Source organism: Coregonus clupeaformis, chromosome 4 (genome assembly GCF_020615455.1).
Source record: "Coregonus clupeaformis isolate EN_2021a chromosome 4, ASM2061545v1, whole genome shotgun sequence".
Lineage (NCBI taxonomy): Eukaryota > Metazoa > Chordata > Actinopteri > Salmoniformes > Salmonidae > Coregonus > Coregonus clupeaformis.
This window is the reverse complement of record NC_059195.1, coordinates 18,296,995-18,314,044: the sequence shown is the minus strand read 5'-3', so window position 1 is coordinate 18,314,044 and position 17,050 is coordinate 18,296,995. Positions and strand designations below refer to the sequence as shown.

The 17,050-nt window shown below is 44.3% G+C and overlaps 1 protein-coding gene across 1 annotated transcript; it reads right to left on the bottom strand.

Annotated features, from left to right (window-relative positions):
• Window positions 1-7,812: 7,812 nt before the first annotated feature.
• Window positions 7,813-8,683, bottom strand: LOC121556037 (zinc finger protein 16-like). The gene has a single exon (XM_041869894.2). It carries the CDS (start codon window positions 8,666-8,668, stop codon window positions 7,814-7,816), a length of 855 nt encoding a protein of 284 aa, XP_041725828.1. The 5' UTR covers window positions 8,669-8,683; the 3' UTR covers window position 7,813.
• Between the last annotated feature and the right edge of the window lie 8,367 nt (window positions 8,684-17,050).

Genomic DNA, 17,050 nt, shown 5'->3' with positions numbered 1-17,050 from the left:
TCAAATAATCAGGCCCCAGATATAAATCCATCTAGTTTGAGAATTCACTTTAAAACCTTTTATCATTTCCAAATGGTCTTGTAATGGTTTCCCACTGAGCTGATCCAGCTATAAGTGCCCTTATTTATCGGATGGAAATGGCTTTCCAAGGCTCCAACAACACCAGAGTGTTGATCATTTACCCAGGGGCATAGCTCTGCCATTTTCAACGGAACGCTAAAGGTAACATCCTTGAGCTCTTTTCCAAAGTACCAATTTTCCGTCATTAATAATTAATTTGTTTTGCACAATGAAAATCTTGCCTCAAAACCATTACGGTAGGAGACAAAGAGAAGATAAAAGGGTACATGATCAGAGAGGAAGAGAGGTGGAGCAGGAAGTATTTTATATGGAAAATATGCAGAATATAATATTTAAACTATATTGATATGAAACCACCTATAAAGGCACATGCATTTCCTTTATCTGCAGTAGCATTAGAACACAGCTGATAAAACAGGTATGATGTTACACAAACAGGTTAGGAGTATTATTTCATCCTGCCACTCACAAAACCAGCCATTATCAAACCAGCTGGACATATTAATTGTTGATGAAAGCAACTGTTAGTTTTCTGTCTTTTTCTCTTAGGGAGATTTCTTGATACGGCTGTCATAGGATATAGCTCAAAACTATTAGCATCGTTTTGTGAAGTTTAGAAGGGAACCATTTCATTACCATTGTTGTCAAACTGCTGGCAGGCCTCAATGGAGTGATTACCTCATTGCTGCTAGATCCATCCGGTCTGCTTGATCAGACGTTTCCATGGAAACTGCTGTACCCCAATGGATCCCTGCCTGCTTTTTTTCAATGTAAATTGACTTCCCATAGTTCTAAGGCTGTGATCTCTTCATAACCAATTGGCCAGGCTTCACATCTGGCCTGCAAATATGGAGGCTCGGGATCAAAACGAAACCATTGTAATGTGAACTATTTTAAAGTCATTTGGACTGTTGGGAAACTCAGCTGCTGGCAGCATTGAAATGTAGCTTGTTATTGCAGTTTGATACAATAGAAAGCAACAACCAGGTGAAAGCTTATCCCCTTACATCATACAGCTCTCTTTGTGTCTTTACCACGTAAGTGCATTACACTGTATTCGTCAGGCACAGACAAGCCCCTCTCCTCCAGCTCTGTCTGCTTGACACAGCCCACACCGGGGACTGTCTTTGTGGGTAGTCTGTCTGCAAAGCAGAGCTCCTCTGGAGGACTGCCAACACAAAAAGCCCTTCTCTACCCTCTCAAATTCTGTTATGCTTCAATTAAGCAGCCACATTTACGTCAGTCTCTTTCCTTAAGCTATCTTTCCACATTCACATTCATCAAAAAATTTGATTATGTGAAGCCCATATTTTTACTGACATTATCTTGCACTGGAGTAGAATATGTTGAGGAGAAAAGACAGCGTTTTACAGCTACACTGTATATATAGAGGGGAAACTGCTATACTTCAAATAACAGTAATTGAAAATGTATTGTAAAATACAGTTGAAGTCGGAAGTTTACATACACTTAGGTTGGGGAACAAAACATCGACATTTTGGGTCCATGGCCAGGAAACTCCCCAGACCCTAATCCCATTGAGAACTTGTGGTCGATCCTCAAGAGGCGGGTGGACAAACAAAAACCCACAAATTCGGACAAACTCTGTCACGATCGTCGTAAGAACCGGACCAAGGCGCAGCGTGATAGGCGTACATCTTTTAATGAGTACTTCTATAATACAACAAAACAACAAAACGATACGTGAAGTCCTAAGGTTAACAAAACACAAACCTCTCCGGAACAAGATCCCACAAATGACAAGTGCAAAACAGGCTGCCTAAGTATGGTTCCCAATCAGAGACAACAAGCCACAGCTGCCTCTGATTGGGAACCACCCCGGCCAACATAGAAACAAATGAACCAGAACATGAACATAGAACACTAAATATAGAAACTAACACCCTGGCTCAACATATAAGAGTCCCCAGAGCCAGGGCGTGACAGTACCCCCCCCCCCAAAGGCGCGGACTGCGACCGCGCCAACTAAACCCAACAGGGGAGGGGCCGGGTGGGCATTCCGCCTCGGAGGCGGATCCGGCTCCGGGCGTGACCACCACTCTCTAGCTACCCCCCCGTAGCGCCCCTGGTCTGGTCCCGCTGGCTGGAGCTGGACTGGACATCGGTGGTGCGGATTGCTTAGGCTCCGGTGTGGAGCAGCTGACCGGTACCTGACCAGGCACCGGTGGAACAGGCACGGGCTGTGCCGGACTGACGACGCGCACCACAGGCTTGGTGCGAGGGGCAGGAACAGGCCGAGCCGGGCTGGCGCCGCGCACCACAGGCTTGGTGCGAGGGGCATGAACAGGCCGGGCCGGGCTGGCGACGCGCACCACTGGCTTGGTGCGAGGGGCAGGAACAGGCCGGGCCGGGCTGGGAACACGCACCACTAGCTTGGTGCGGGGAGCAGGAACAGGCCGGGCCGGGCTTGCGCCGCGCACCACAGGCTTGGTGCGAGGGACAGGAACAGGCCGGGCCGGGCTGGCGACGCGCACCACTGACTTGGTGCGAGGGGCAGGAACAGGCCGGGCCGGGCTGGGAACACGCACCACTATCTTTGTGCGGGGAGCAGGAACGGGCCGGCCCGGGCTGACGACGCGCACCACTGGCTTGGTGTGGGGAGCAGGAAAGGCCGAACCGGGCTGGCGACGCGCACCACTGGCTTGGAGCGGGGAGCAGGAACGGGCCGGGCCGGGCTGGCGACGCGCACCACAGGCTTGGTGCGGGGGGCAGGAACGGGCCGGGCCGGGCTGGCGACGCGCACCACAGGCTTGGTGCGAGGGGCAGGAACGGGCCGGGCTGGGCTGGTGACGCGCACCACAGGCTTGGTGCGAGGGGCAGGAACAGGCCAGGCTGGCGACGCGCACCACTGGCTTGGTGCGAGGGGCAGGAACAGGCCGGGCCGGGCTGGCGACGCGCACCACAGGCTTGGTGCGAGGGTCAGGAACAGGCCGGACCGGGCTGGCAACGCGCACCACAGGCTTGGTGCGGGGAGCAGGAACAGGCCGGACTGGGCTGGCAACGCGCACCACAGGCTTGGTGCGGGGAGCAGGAACAGGCCGGACCGGGCTGTGGAGACGGACTGGAGGTCTGGAGCGAAGAGCTGACACAACCCGTCCTGGCTGAATGCATATTTTTACACACTCTGTGTGAGGCATCAGCACAGGACGTACAGGGCTGTGCACTCGTACTGGCACTACAGCACGTGGCACTGGCGCAGGATATCCGGGACCGAGGAGGGGTACTGGAGGCCACGAGCGTTGAGCCGGCACACTCCGTCCTGGCTGCATGCCCACCTTAGCACGACACGTGCGTGGTGCTAGCACAGGACGTACAGGACTGTGCCGGACCACTCGCGGCACAGTACGCAGCTCCGCATACCTCGGAACCTGCCCAGTCTCACGCTGCCTAGCCTGAGTACGGGGAGTTGGCTCTGCTCTACCTCTAGGCTCCGCCAACCTCCCTTCCAGCCCCCCAAACCCGGTGGCCTCCTCTCCTAATCCACAAACTCGTCCTGTAGCTGCCTCCAGCAGCCTCGTCGTCCATGCCGTGTGCCCCCCCCAAAAAATGTCTTGGGGTTGCCTCTCGCCTGTACGACGACGGCCCGGTTGGCGCCGCTTCTCCTCTCCTGCCTGGGCATCCTCCCTCATCGCCCTCCGGTAGCGGACGGCCTCCTCCTCGGTGATCTTCCCCCAACCGAGGAGGACATCCACTAGCGTTACCTCCGGCGTTTGCTCCTGGACACGCTGCTTGGTCCTTATTTGGTGGGATCTTCTGTCACAATCGTCGTAAGAACCGGACCAAGGCGCAGCGTGATAGGCGTACATCTTTTAATGAGTACTTCTATAATACAACAAAACAACAAAACGATACGTGAAGTCCTAAGGTTAACAAAACACAAACCTCTCCGGAACAAGATCCCACAAATGACAAGTGCAAAACAGGCTGTCTAAGTATGGTTCCCAATCAGAGACAACAAGCCACAGCTGCCTCTGATTGGGAACCACCCCGGCCAACATAGAAACACATGAACTAGAACATGAACATAGAACACTAAACATAGAAACTAACACCCTTGTTCAACATATAGGAGTCCCCAGAGCCAGGGCGTGACAAACTCCAAGCATTGATTATGCAAGAATGGGCTGCCATCAGTCAGGATGTGGCCCAGAAGTTAATTGACAGCATGCCAGGGCGGATTGCAGATGTCTTGAAAAAGAAGGGTCAACACTGCAAATATTGACTCTTTGCATAAACTTAATGTAATTGTCAATAAAAGCCTTTAACACTTATGGAATGCTTGTAATTATACGTCAGTATACCATAGTAACATCTGACAAGAATATCTCATAACACTGAAGCAGCGAACTTTGTGAAGACCAATACTTGTGTCATTCTCAAAACTTTTGACCACGACTGTATGCTGTAGCGTTAACGGGCCTAGCTCGAACCCTGAAAAACAACCCCAGACCATTATTCCTCCTCCACCGGAAGTTTACATACACTTAGGTTGGAGTCATTAAAACTCGTTTTTCAACCACTCCACAAATGTCTTGTTAACAAACTATAGTTTTGGCAAGTCGGTTAGGACATCTACGTTGTGCATGACACAAGTAATTTTTCCAACAATTGTTTACAGACAGATTATTTCACTTATAATTCACTGTATCACAATTCCAGTGGATCAGAAGTTTACATACACTAAGTTGACTGTGCCTTTAAACAGCTTGGAAAATTCCAGAAAATGATGTCATGGCTTTAGAAGCTTCTGATAGGCTAATTGACATCATTTGAGTCAATTGGAGGTATACCTGTGGATGTATTTCAAGGCCTACCATCAAACTCAGTGCCTCAGGCGGCAGGTAGCTTAGTGGGTAAGAGCGTTGTGCCAGTAACCGAAAGGTCGCTGGTTCCAATCCCCGAGCCGACTAGGTGAAAAATCTGTCGATGTGCCCTTGAGCAAGGCACTTAACCCTAATTGCTCCTGTAAGTCGCTCTGGATAAGAGCGTCTGCTAAATGACTAAAAACTAAACTAAACTCTTTGCTTGACATCATGGTTCATCCTTGGGAGCAATTTCCAAATGCCTGAAGGTACCACGTTCATCTGTACAAACAATAGTACGCAAGTATAAACACCATGGGACCACGCAGCCGTCATACCGCTAAGGAAGGAGACGCGTTCTGTCTCCTAGAGATGAACGTATTTTGGAACGAAAAGTGCAAATCAATCCCAGAACAACAGCAAAGGACCTTGTGAAGATGCTGGAGGAAACAGGTACAAAAGTATCTATATCCACAGTAAAACGAGTCCTATATCGACATAACCTGAAAGGCCGCTCAGCAAGGAAGAAGACACTGCTCCAAAACCACCATAAAAAAGACAGACTACGGTTTGCAAATGCAGATGGGGACAAATATCATAATTTTTGGAGAAATGTCCTCTGGTCTGATGAAACAAAAATAGAACTGTTTGGCCATAATGACCATCGTTATGTTTGGAGGAAAAAGGGGAAGGCTTGCAAGCCGAAGAACACCATCCCAACCGTGAAGCACGGGGGTGGCAGCATCATGCTGTGGGGGTGCTTTGCTGCAGGAGGGACTGGTGCACTTCACAAAATAGATGGCATCATGAGGAAGGAAAATTATGTGGATATATTGAAGCAACATCTCAAGACATCAGTCAGGAAGTTAAAGCTTGGTCGCAAATGGGTCTTCCAAATCGACAATGACCCCAAGCATACTTCCAAAGTTATGGCAAAATGGCTTAAGGACAACAAAGTCAAGGAATTGGAGTGGCCATCACAAAGCCCTGACCTCAATCCTATAGAAAATGTGTGGGCAGAACTGAAAAAGCGTGTGCGAGCAAGGATGCCTACAAACCTGACTCAGTTACACCAGCTCTGTCAGGAGGAATGGGACAAAATTCACCCAACTTATTGTGGGAAGCTTGTGGAAGGCTACCCGAAACGTTTGACCCAAGTTAAACAATTTAAATGCAATGCTACCAAATACTAATTGAGTGTATGTAAACCTCTGACCCACTGGAAATGTGATGAAAGAAATAAAAGCTGAAATAAATCATTCTCTCTACTATTGTTCTGACATTTCACATTCTTAAAATAAAGTGATGATCCTAACTGACCTAAAACAGGTATTTTTTACTGGGATTAAATGTCAGGAATTGTGAAAAACGTTTAAATGTATTTGGCTAAGGTGTATGTAAACTTCTGACTTCAACTGTATATCCTGGTGAGGGCCATTCCTTTGCAAGGGGAAAATATTATTATTATTCAGTAATATGGCTTGCCTACAGTAAGCGTCTTGGATTCACTGAGTTTTCCTCTACTGTAAATTGTTCACTGACATACTGTATATCAGACCTCAGCATGGCATTAGTTACAGAAAGGTCATCCATACTAATTGGAAATTCATGCTGCATAATTTAAGGTGTTCCAGAAATGATGAGGAACTCTCATTTGATGCAATCTAATTCACTAGTCACCCTTTATTGAATGAAAATGAGCTGCAGAATTAATTAATAACTAATATTCCAAGACCAGGCAAAATATCCAGTTTATTAAATGTGCACAACCCCTATTCAGACGTCAGTTATTGGAGCAGCTCATCAGAAGCTCCGTTATTGTTTGAATTTTAGCTGCCTCATATCCTATCACTCCCGGCACAGTGATGAAATTGTAGTTCAACCTGCTTTGTTATTTAAAAAATAATATTGCCTCTGTGAACTATTTATAATTGCTATCTTTAACAGAATGTTACCTCACACTCCAATGTTCTCAACATACTTGCCTAAATGCATAATTGGTTGTATGTTCCTTATAATGTGCTTATATATGTTGATATATGCTTGTTTTTGTTCAAGTTTATTTAGATATAGTTTCTTGCAAAGCATAAGTAAGTAAGTTAGTAAGTAAGCCTTTCCTCTTTCTATAGGTAGCTTGAGGCTGTCACAGGGAGTTGTTTTTGTGTGATTTAGTTTATTTACTTTATAAGGCATAATCTTAACCTATTTAGTTAGGGTTTTTCATATTTAGTTGGGTTTAGTTCGGTTTTTTGATTCAACAATATTCATCTATGACAATCTAACTGTTTGGCATGTCCGAACAGCAATGTTAGTATGGATGAAGACGCTCTTTAAAATGTTAACTTTTGTCATGCAAAATGTAATGCTCTTTTGGAGAGTGTAGAGTAGACTATCAATGTTGAATTTATTGATTTATGAAAAGTTGTAGGCTGCCCTCTTGTGGAAATTATGAGCATGTACATTTGGAATTATTAACACCAGGGTACTCTGTTCATGGACATATTCACATTTAAAATCCAGACTAAACTGAAAGAACTAAACTGATTTATAGAACATAACTTTGCTCAAAGGGATCCCGCGTATCCTACATTAAAGGCGGGCTGAACATAATAATAATATGCCATTTAGCAGACGCTTTTATCCAAAGCGACTTACAGTCATGCGTGCATACATTTTTGTGTATGGGTGGTCCCGGGGATCGAACCCACTACCTTGGCGTTACAAGCGCGGTGCTCTACCAGTTGAGCTACAGAGGACCACCAATGAAAACGAGTAGCAGTCAACAGTCAAACATGAAAACCATTTCACAAATCAATTGGATGAAAAAGCTGGTCAAAATGTCTTAAAATACCTTCTGTACCACATTTTCACATAGAAAGTGTTATAGAAAAAAACTATGAAATTATGAACTATTTGTTCCATCTGTTCTGAGACAACATTACACTTGTGTGTGGATCCCCAGGGTATGTAGGTACCACATATTGAGTCACTGGACTCTCTCCTATGTGAGTTCTCTGATGTGACTTCATTTTGGAGCGCTGGGTGAAGCATTTCCCACACTGTGTGCACTCATAGGGCTTCTCCCCGGTGTGGACCAGAGCATGTCTGATCAGGTTGCACTGCTGGGTGAAACTCCTGCCACACTGTTCACAGGTGTACGGTTTCTCTCCAGTGTGACTCCGGAGGTGTACTTTGAGCTCGCTGAAACGCTGGAAGCTCTTCCCACAGAAGGTGCAGCTGAAACGCCTCTCGGTGGTGCCGCCCGACCTCCACTGAGTCCTCATTCTCTTCACCATGTTAAAACTACTGCGACTCAGGCTGTATCCAGAGAAGGTGGAGGTGGTGGCCATGTTTGACCCTGTCATGCATTCACTCATTCTCACTGTTGATTCTGAAGCCCTGTATTGATGCTGCATTGGCTGTAGAGCTAAACTATTTCCTTCATTATTTAAGTTCAGCCTCTCGCTGCTCTCTCCATCTGACATCTGTTGTCTAGTCTCATCAGCCAATGTCCTGACATGTCTTTTCATGTGTGATCCTGCACTGAACATGTTAGCATGTGGTTTCCATATAGAAGAGTGAAGCGATGGCCCTACATCATCTGTCATAGTAGGAACGGATGGCAGCCCACTATGAGATGGGAAAATTGAGATATTCTGAGAGTACTCTTCTGTGGAATGAAAGGAGAAATCTGGGTGGCCATCAGGGTCAGCGTCTCTGCCTGGATCCACAGAGGTCCACAGCTGCCCATCAGTCTCATCCATGACAAACTGGTCAGGTCCTGCCAGGGCCATGGTCTGATCCAGCTCCTCCTCTTTCTCATTCTTCACCATCACTAGCTCTAGTGAGTCCTTGTCTGGCTGGTGCTGCTCTGTGCTGAACACCTCTGTAGACGCGAGCCGGGGTGTGCCTGGTTCCTCTGGATGATCAGAAGTGGGGTAATGTTCCACTGAGTCTTCAGGAGATATGTTGGGTTGTGTGATGAAGTCTTCATTACAGTGCCGTTGCTCAAAAGATGGTGGTTTCCCAGGCTTGGAACCAGACTATATCATTTTAATCAGCTCTTATCCATGACTATACACATGTGCATATACATTTTACATGTTTAAAGATGACATGTTGCAATTATTGATCATAAGATCTTCAGAGATTAGCCATTTGGACAGCTTTTTGGGCTCATTCTTACCACAAAATTCTGTGAATAATTTAACATCTTTATATATCTGGCACACCTGGCTCCCGAGTGGCGCAGTGGTCTAAGGCACTGCATCTCAGTGCTTGAGGCGTCACTACAGACCCCCTGGTTCGATTCCAGGCTGTATCACAACTGGCCGTGATTGGTAGTCCCATAGGGTGGCGCACAATTGGCCCAGCGTCGTCCGGGTTTGGCCGGTGTAGGCCGTCATTGTAAATAACAATTTGTTCTTAACTGACTTGCCTACTTAACATAAAGGTTTTAAAAACTATCATTGGTGCCTTGAGAAAGTATTCACACCCTTTTACTTGTTCCGCATTTTGTGTTACAGCCTGAATTGAAAATGGATTAAATTGAGATTTTTTTTGTCACTGGCCTACCCAATAATGCCAAAGTGGAATTATGTTCTTGAAATGTTTACAAATTAATTGAAAATGAAAAGCTGAAATGTCTTGAGTCAATAAGAATTCTACCCCTTTGTTATGGCAAGCCTAAATAAGAGTAAAAATGTGCTTAACAAGTCACATAATAAGTTGCATGGACTCACTCTGTGTGCAATAATAGTGTTTAACATTATTTTTTAATGACTACCTAATCTCTGTACCTCACACATACAATTATTTCGAACAGATTCAACCACAAAGACCAGAGAGGTTTTCCAACGCCTTGCAAAGAAGGGCACCTATTGGTAGATGGGTAAAAAATAAGAAAAATAAAGACATTGAATATCCCTTCGAGCATGGTGAAGTTATTATTTACACTTTAGTTGGTGTATCAATACACCCAGGCACTACAAAGATACAGGTATCCTTCCTAACTCAGGGATTTCACCATGAGGCCAATGGTGACTTTAAAACAGTTTCAGAGTTTAATGGCTGTGATAGGAGAAAACTGAGGATGGATAAACAACATTGTAGTTACTCCACAATACTAACCTAATTGATGGAGTGAAAAGAAGGAAGCCTGTACAGAATAAAAATATTCCAAAACATGCATCCTGTTTGCAACAAGGCACTAAAGTAATACTGCAAAAAACTGGCAAAGAAATTAACATTCTGTCCTGAATACTAAGTGTTAAGTTTGGGGCAAATCCAATACAACACATCCCTGAGTACCACTCTCCATATTTTCAAGCATAGTGATGGCTGCATCATGTTATGGGTATGCTTGTAATCATTAAGAACTGGGGAGTTATTCAGGATAAAAAATTAACGGAATGGAGCTAAGCATGGGCTTTCCAAATCACCCAACACTGTTATTTGTAGGGTTAATTTTAAATGAATGTTGGGATTTTTTTTACCATTCCTGAACCTGTGACCAGAAACAAGCTACATAAGGGCAATACCAGAATAAATGATCTAGTGATTCTGTCTCCTCGTGGCAAAATCTGCAGAGCTGAGATTGTTGTATGTATGCCCCATATATATAGCATTCTGTTGGTGGCAATAATTGTTATAATAATTTAAATTGAAAAACTGGAAGTGTTGAATCAAGTGTTGTTTTCTGTATCAGTTCATATACCATGTGCCATGGAATCGGTATATCGAAAATCTCTTCCCAGCTATACCTGTATGGCGCAGCTGTCAACATTTTTGTCCTCAAATGAAACGGTTATATTTTTCTATTTATGCCAATCCTTTCCAGCCAATTTTTATCTTTAATATATGGCAGACAAACAAGTTACCTACCTTCTCCCTCTTCCACTTGCCTCCTCCATTTTTGCGGTAATGCTGCAATCAGTTGGTTGTAACTTTGGATTGAGCAAACATTCCTATATATTTTCGATAGCTGCATATGGGACATAACACTACCATTTCTATTCATAATATAATTAATACATATAATATATATTTGTCCATAAGGATATATTTTTTCAATCAGTATATTTGAGTTTAACCATAATATTTGTTGTAATATTTGTTCTGTCTTTTCTGGAGGATAAAATTGAAATTGTAACCAGATTTGTATGGCTTGTTTAAGAAACAGTGATACTTTGAACAAAGTTTCATTTTCAATTAATCCAAAATTATAAATTGTAATCTGTATAAAGGCAAAAAGTCCATTTTTGAACAAAGCATGAGCCTTTCTTAATAATCTACTGGAGAACCAGTTTTTAAATATAACTTATATACAGTGGCTTGCGAAAGTATTCACTCCCCTTGGCATTTTTCCTATTTTGTTGCCTTACAACCTGGAATTAGAATTGATTTTTGGAGGGTTTGTATAATTTCATTTATACAACATGCCTACCACTTTGAAGATGCAAAATATATATTTTTGTGAAACAAACAAGAAATAAGACAAATAAGACAAAAAATACAGAAAACTTGAGCGTGCATAACTATTCACCCCCCCACCCCCCCACCCCCCAAAGTCAATACTTTGTAAAGCCACTTTTTGCAGCAATTACAGCTCTTGGGGTATGTCTCTATAAGCTTGGCACATCTAGACACTGAGATTTTTGCCCATTCTTCAAGGCAAAACTGCTCCAGCTCCATCAAGTTGGATGGGTTCCGCTGGTGTACAGCAATCTTTAAGTCATACCACAGATTCTCAGTTGGATTGAGGTCTGGGCTTTGACTAGGCCATTCCAAGACATTTAAATGTTTCCCCTTAAACCACTCAAGTGTTGCTTTTGCAGTATGCTTAGGGTCATTGTCCTGCTGGAAGGTGAACCTCCGTCCCAGTCTCAAATCTCTGGAAGACTGAAACAGGTTTCCCTCAAGAATTTTCCTGTATTTAGCACCGTCCATCATTCCTTCAATTCTGACCAGTTTCCTAGTCCCTGCCGATGAAAAACATCCCCACAGCATGATGCTGCCACCACCATGCTTCACTGTGGGGATGGTGTTCTCGGGGTGATGAGAGGTGTTGGGTTTGCGCCAGACATTGCGTTTTCCTTGATGGCCAAAAAGCTCAAATGTTGTCTTATCTGACCAGAACACCTTCTTCCATATGTTTGGGGCGTCTCCCACATGCCTTTTCGTGAACACCAAACGTGTTTGCTTATTTTTTTCTTTAAGCAATGGCTTTTTTCTGGCCACTCTTCCGTAAAGCCCAGCTCTGTGGAGTGTACGGCTTAAAGTGGTCCTATGGACAGATACTCCAATCTCCGCTGTGGAGCTTTGCAGCTCCTTCAGGGTTATCTCTTTGTTGCCTCTGATTAATGCCCCCCTTGCCTGATCCATGAGTTTTGGTGGGCGGCCCTCTCTTGGCAGGTTTGTTGTGGTGCCATATTCTTTCAATTTTTTAATAATGGATTTAATGCTGCTCCGTGGGATGTTCAAAGTTTCTGATATTTTTTTATAACCCAACCCTGATCTGTACTTCTCCACAACTTTGTCCCTGACCTGTTTGGAGAGCTCCTTGGTCTTCATGGTGCCGCTTGCTTGGTGGTGCCCCTTGCTTAGTGGTGTTGCAGACACTGGGGCCTTTCAGAACAGGTGTATATATACTGAGATCATGTGACAGATCATATGACACTTAGATTGCACACAGGTGGACTTTATTTAACTAATTATGTGACTTCTGAAGGTAATTGCACCATATCTTATTTAGTGGCTTCATAGCAAAGGGGGTGAATACATATGCACGCACCACTTTTCCGTTATTTATGTTTTAGAATTTTTTGAAACAAGTAATTGTTTTTCATATCACTTCACCAATTTGGACTATTTTGTGTATGTCCATTACATGAAATCCAAATAATGATTATAAAGATGATTGTGGACTACAGGAAAAAGAAGAGGACCGAGCACGCCCCCATTCTCATCGACGGGGCTGTAGTGGAGCAGGTTGAGAGCTTCAAGTTCCTTGGTGTCCACATCACCAACAAACTAACATGGTCCAAGCACAGTCGTGAAGAGGGCACAACAAAACCTATTCCCCCTAAGGAGACTGAAAATATTTGGCATGGGTCCACAGATCCTCAAAAGGGTCTACAGCTGCACCATCGAGAGCATCCTGACTGGTTGCATCACTGCCTGGTATGGCAACTGCTCGGCCTCCGACCGCAAGGCATTACAGAGGGTAGTGCGTACGGCCCAGTACATCACTGGTGCCAAGCTTCCTGCCATCCAGGACCTCTATACTAGGGGGTGTCAGAGGAAGGCCCTAAAAATTGTCAAAGACTCCAGCCACCCTAGTCATAGACTGTTCTCTCTGCTGCCACACGGCAAGCGGTACCGTAGCGCCAAGTCTAGGTCCAAGAGGCTTCTAAACAGCTTCTACCCCCAAGCCATAAGACTCCTGAACATCTAATCAAATGGCTACCCAGACTATGCGGTCTGTTTAATGCAATATGCTTTTGTGGACTTCACCAGACAGAAGTTGCTCTCCGGTTTTGTGATGAAACAAATGTGTGGTTGAATTTATTCTGCCACTGTCTTCTTATTGTCTTGGCCTTAGGCCTATATATCATGGTCGCAAGGCATATGAACTAACAGGCTATAGAGCAAACAACGCAATTATCACAACACATAGGTTGTAATATGGCTTTTGTTCTAGCTTCCCCAGTGATTTTACCCACGCACCGCTACTGAGAACTATAAGCTACATTTCTGTCGAATTTGTGACCCTCCTTAATGAGTGTAACTTACAGTAAGCCAAGCCGCCACTTCTCCAGGTGCACCATATTTTCTGTGGGAGACTTTCAGAAAAGCAAACAATCAAACTAAGTGCATATTCTATATTCATAGCTGATGTGAAATGTCCTACATGACAGTAGCCAATTTGAATCTGCCACGAATAAGAGTAAATGCCCATTCAGAGAGCAACACACACACACACACACACCACACACACAATAGCAAGAGTGCAGGGAGGGGCCGAAAAAATAGGCTGTGTCGTTTTCATAGTATTGACATCACATTACGACTGTGTGTAATGCAAATGAATGATAAGAGTGAACATTTGCCTACTTCCTTTAGTAGGCTACACATTGTATTGGTCCTATACAACTGCGACATACAATATGTACAAAAATGTAGGCCAATTTGAAATGCAGCCATATACACAACAACTGTCATTTTGTGCACAAGAAAGCATGCGATGTTGAAGAGAAGCTCCACGAAGACTGGTAGCCCAGGATGCGCTCATTAAAACATCACACACCGTAACCATCGAAGAACACTGAGTGGGGTCCATTTGTTGTTGCTTGCTGTGATTGCGATTCAGTTCGCAAGAATGTGCAAGCCACAATGAACTCCTGCTTCCACTGGTTACGTTTTGGTTAGATCCAACAATGGCTTAACCTTGTTCACATCCAAAAAGTTTGGGCTCTCGGGATCCATGGCACACAGAGCTTCCACCAGTTGACTATTTCCTTTGCTAAATTGTGATGACATTTCCCCAGCACGGCATCCAAAGTGCTGAAAAACGTTCATCTACACTCCCTCTCATGTCCATCATCATGCTGACCCACTGTGCTCTCAACTAGGCTACATACTCTTGCATTTGGAGATGGTATGCTTGTGGCCTAGCTCCTGACATGCCTACCAAAGTTTTTCGAATTCAGCATCACAACGCAGTTTTTCAACACACCAATACATACTATGGACAACTTTGACACTGGTGTGCAGATCAGTAGCTTCAGACTGCAGTAACTTGTTAGAAGGGTCAAGGAGCCCCAGGATTGTGTGAGTCATGTTAGCAATAAACTTAAAGTTTGGCTCTGTCACCTCTTTCAATAAGCCTGTGACCTCAAGTCTCACATCTGTGCCTTTTGCGCGAGGAGATTCGATTTCACCGAGCAACTCTGTGATGTCACTTGATTTCAAAATGACTGACACCGTGGCGAGGATGCCAGTCCATCTCTGATCAAGAAGTCTTTTCAGTTTTCCCCAAGTGTGTACTGTGCAGCCACTGTGGGTTTCCTAGAGAGATTGTACAGGGAGCTACATACATAGAAAAAGTCATTTCGCTTTCTCAGACGACATAAAGTGCACCATAACCAAATGCAGACCTTGAACCAGGCGCTACAAAAGGCCCGCTTTCTCCCACTGAAAATGCGGCTCGGGTAAGTGTCAAGACAAACCGACGCTGGCTGTTCATCACCGAGGTTGTCAGGTAAAAGTGGCTGGGGTAACGGAGGTGCATGTGCTTGTTGTGACGTTACCCTCGTGCTGCTGGTGGTAGGCCATGGCTCTTCTCGATCTTGTTGGGCAGTGTGGGGGGTGGGTGGGTATTGCATTTGCTGCTTCTCAACCTTGGTGGTCGGGCTAGCAGGCTGCTCGGTGAGCTCTGCATTGTCCCGACATAGTGCTCCTCAGTTTTTTTGCTCTTGGCAGTGCCCAGCCATTTTCAGATATCCACGCTGATCAAAGTTGAGCCAACTAGCTATAATTATTCATTGCGCCACTACCAGAACTTAACCCCCTATAGTCTATTGACTCACCTGTGCGTCAATCTAAGTAACATACACACCTGTCAGGTGGATGGATTAGCTTGGCAAAGGCGAAATGCTCACTAACAGGGATGTATGCAAATTTGTGCACAACATTTTTGAGAAATAAGCTTTTTGTGCATATGGAAAGTTTCTGGGATCTTTTATTTCAGCTCATGAAACATGGGACCAAACACTTTACATATTGCGTTTATATTTTTGTTCAGTATAATATGACCTCTCTATGGAAAGATGAGACTCGCGGACATGATTGTGTTCTTTGTTCTACTCTATGACCCCCACAATTGTCAGGGGACTCCTCTAAAGGAAACCCATTCAAATGAATGGAAGTATGGAGGTAGTTTTGTGGCAACAAAACAAAGGGGTTAAATATACAGTATGTAAAAAAATATCTAGGCTATAAATATTTTCTGTGCTTTCTTATATCTCCTAGATATAGGACAGACACTTCAAAGCCCTATTTCTTATGATTCACTTTTTGACTGTTATTCAATGCGTTTCTATGGGCTACAGTAGTAAAGGCTAAATGCAATATTTTATCTAATATTTTTTTCATACCTAAAGGGGTCCTAAAATTGAAAATAAAATGGCTAAATGATCCATGTTATGACCTTCTTAAAACAATTCCATATGTCCGCATAGAACCCCCACACCCCCAGCTAGCTGTAGCTGTCTGCAAAAGTGAACAACCTTTTTCCCTCTCTGTGAGAAAAAAAATGTCAATTTGACCCCACCCTGGGATCCAATGAGCTTCCTAAACAAGGCAATAAAGGTGATACCTTATGACATTGCATGACTAGGTGCCCAATCAGAATGCATTTTTGGATGCTGCTGCCGTAGACTTGACAACATGATCCACATGGCAGGGGATGTTAACACAATATGTTCTATTTTATGACAAAATTGTATATTGATATACATCAATGCTTGTGATCAACATGTTAGTCCTTAGGAAATTGATTGATTAGGTCAGAGTTCAGAATTATAGAAAGTTTGGAGTCCATACAGTGAGGGAAAAAAGTATTTGATCCCCTGCTGATTTTGTACGTTTGCCCACTGACAAAGACATGAGCAGTCTATAATTTTAATGGTAGGTTTATTTGAACAGTGAGAGACAGAATAACAACAAAAAAATCCAGAAAAACGCATGTCAAAAATGTTATAAATTGATTTGCATTTTAATGAGGGAAATAAGTATTTGACCCCTCTGCAAAACATGACTTAGTACTTGGTGGCAAAACCCTTGTTGGCAATCACAGAGGTCAGACGTTTCTTGTAGTTGGCCACCAGGTTTGCACACATCTCAGGAGGGATTTTGTCCCACTCCTCTTTGCAGATCTTCTCCAAGTCATTAAGGTTTCGAGGCTGACGTTTGGCAACTCAAACCTTCAGCTCCACATATTTTCTATGGGATTAAGGTCTGGAGACTGGGTAGGCCACTCCAGGACCTTAATGTGCATCTTCTTGAGCCACTCCTTTGTTGCCTTGGCCGTGTGTTTTGGGTCATTGTCATGCTGGAATACCCATCCACGACCCATTTTCAATGCC

Coding starts and splice junctions, on each gene's coding strand:
- LOC121556037 (XM_041869894.2), bottom strand. CDS start 8,668: ATGGATGAGACTGATGGGCAGCTGTGGACCTCTGTGGATCCAGGCAGA.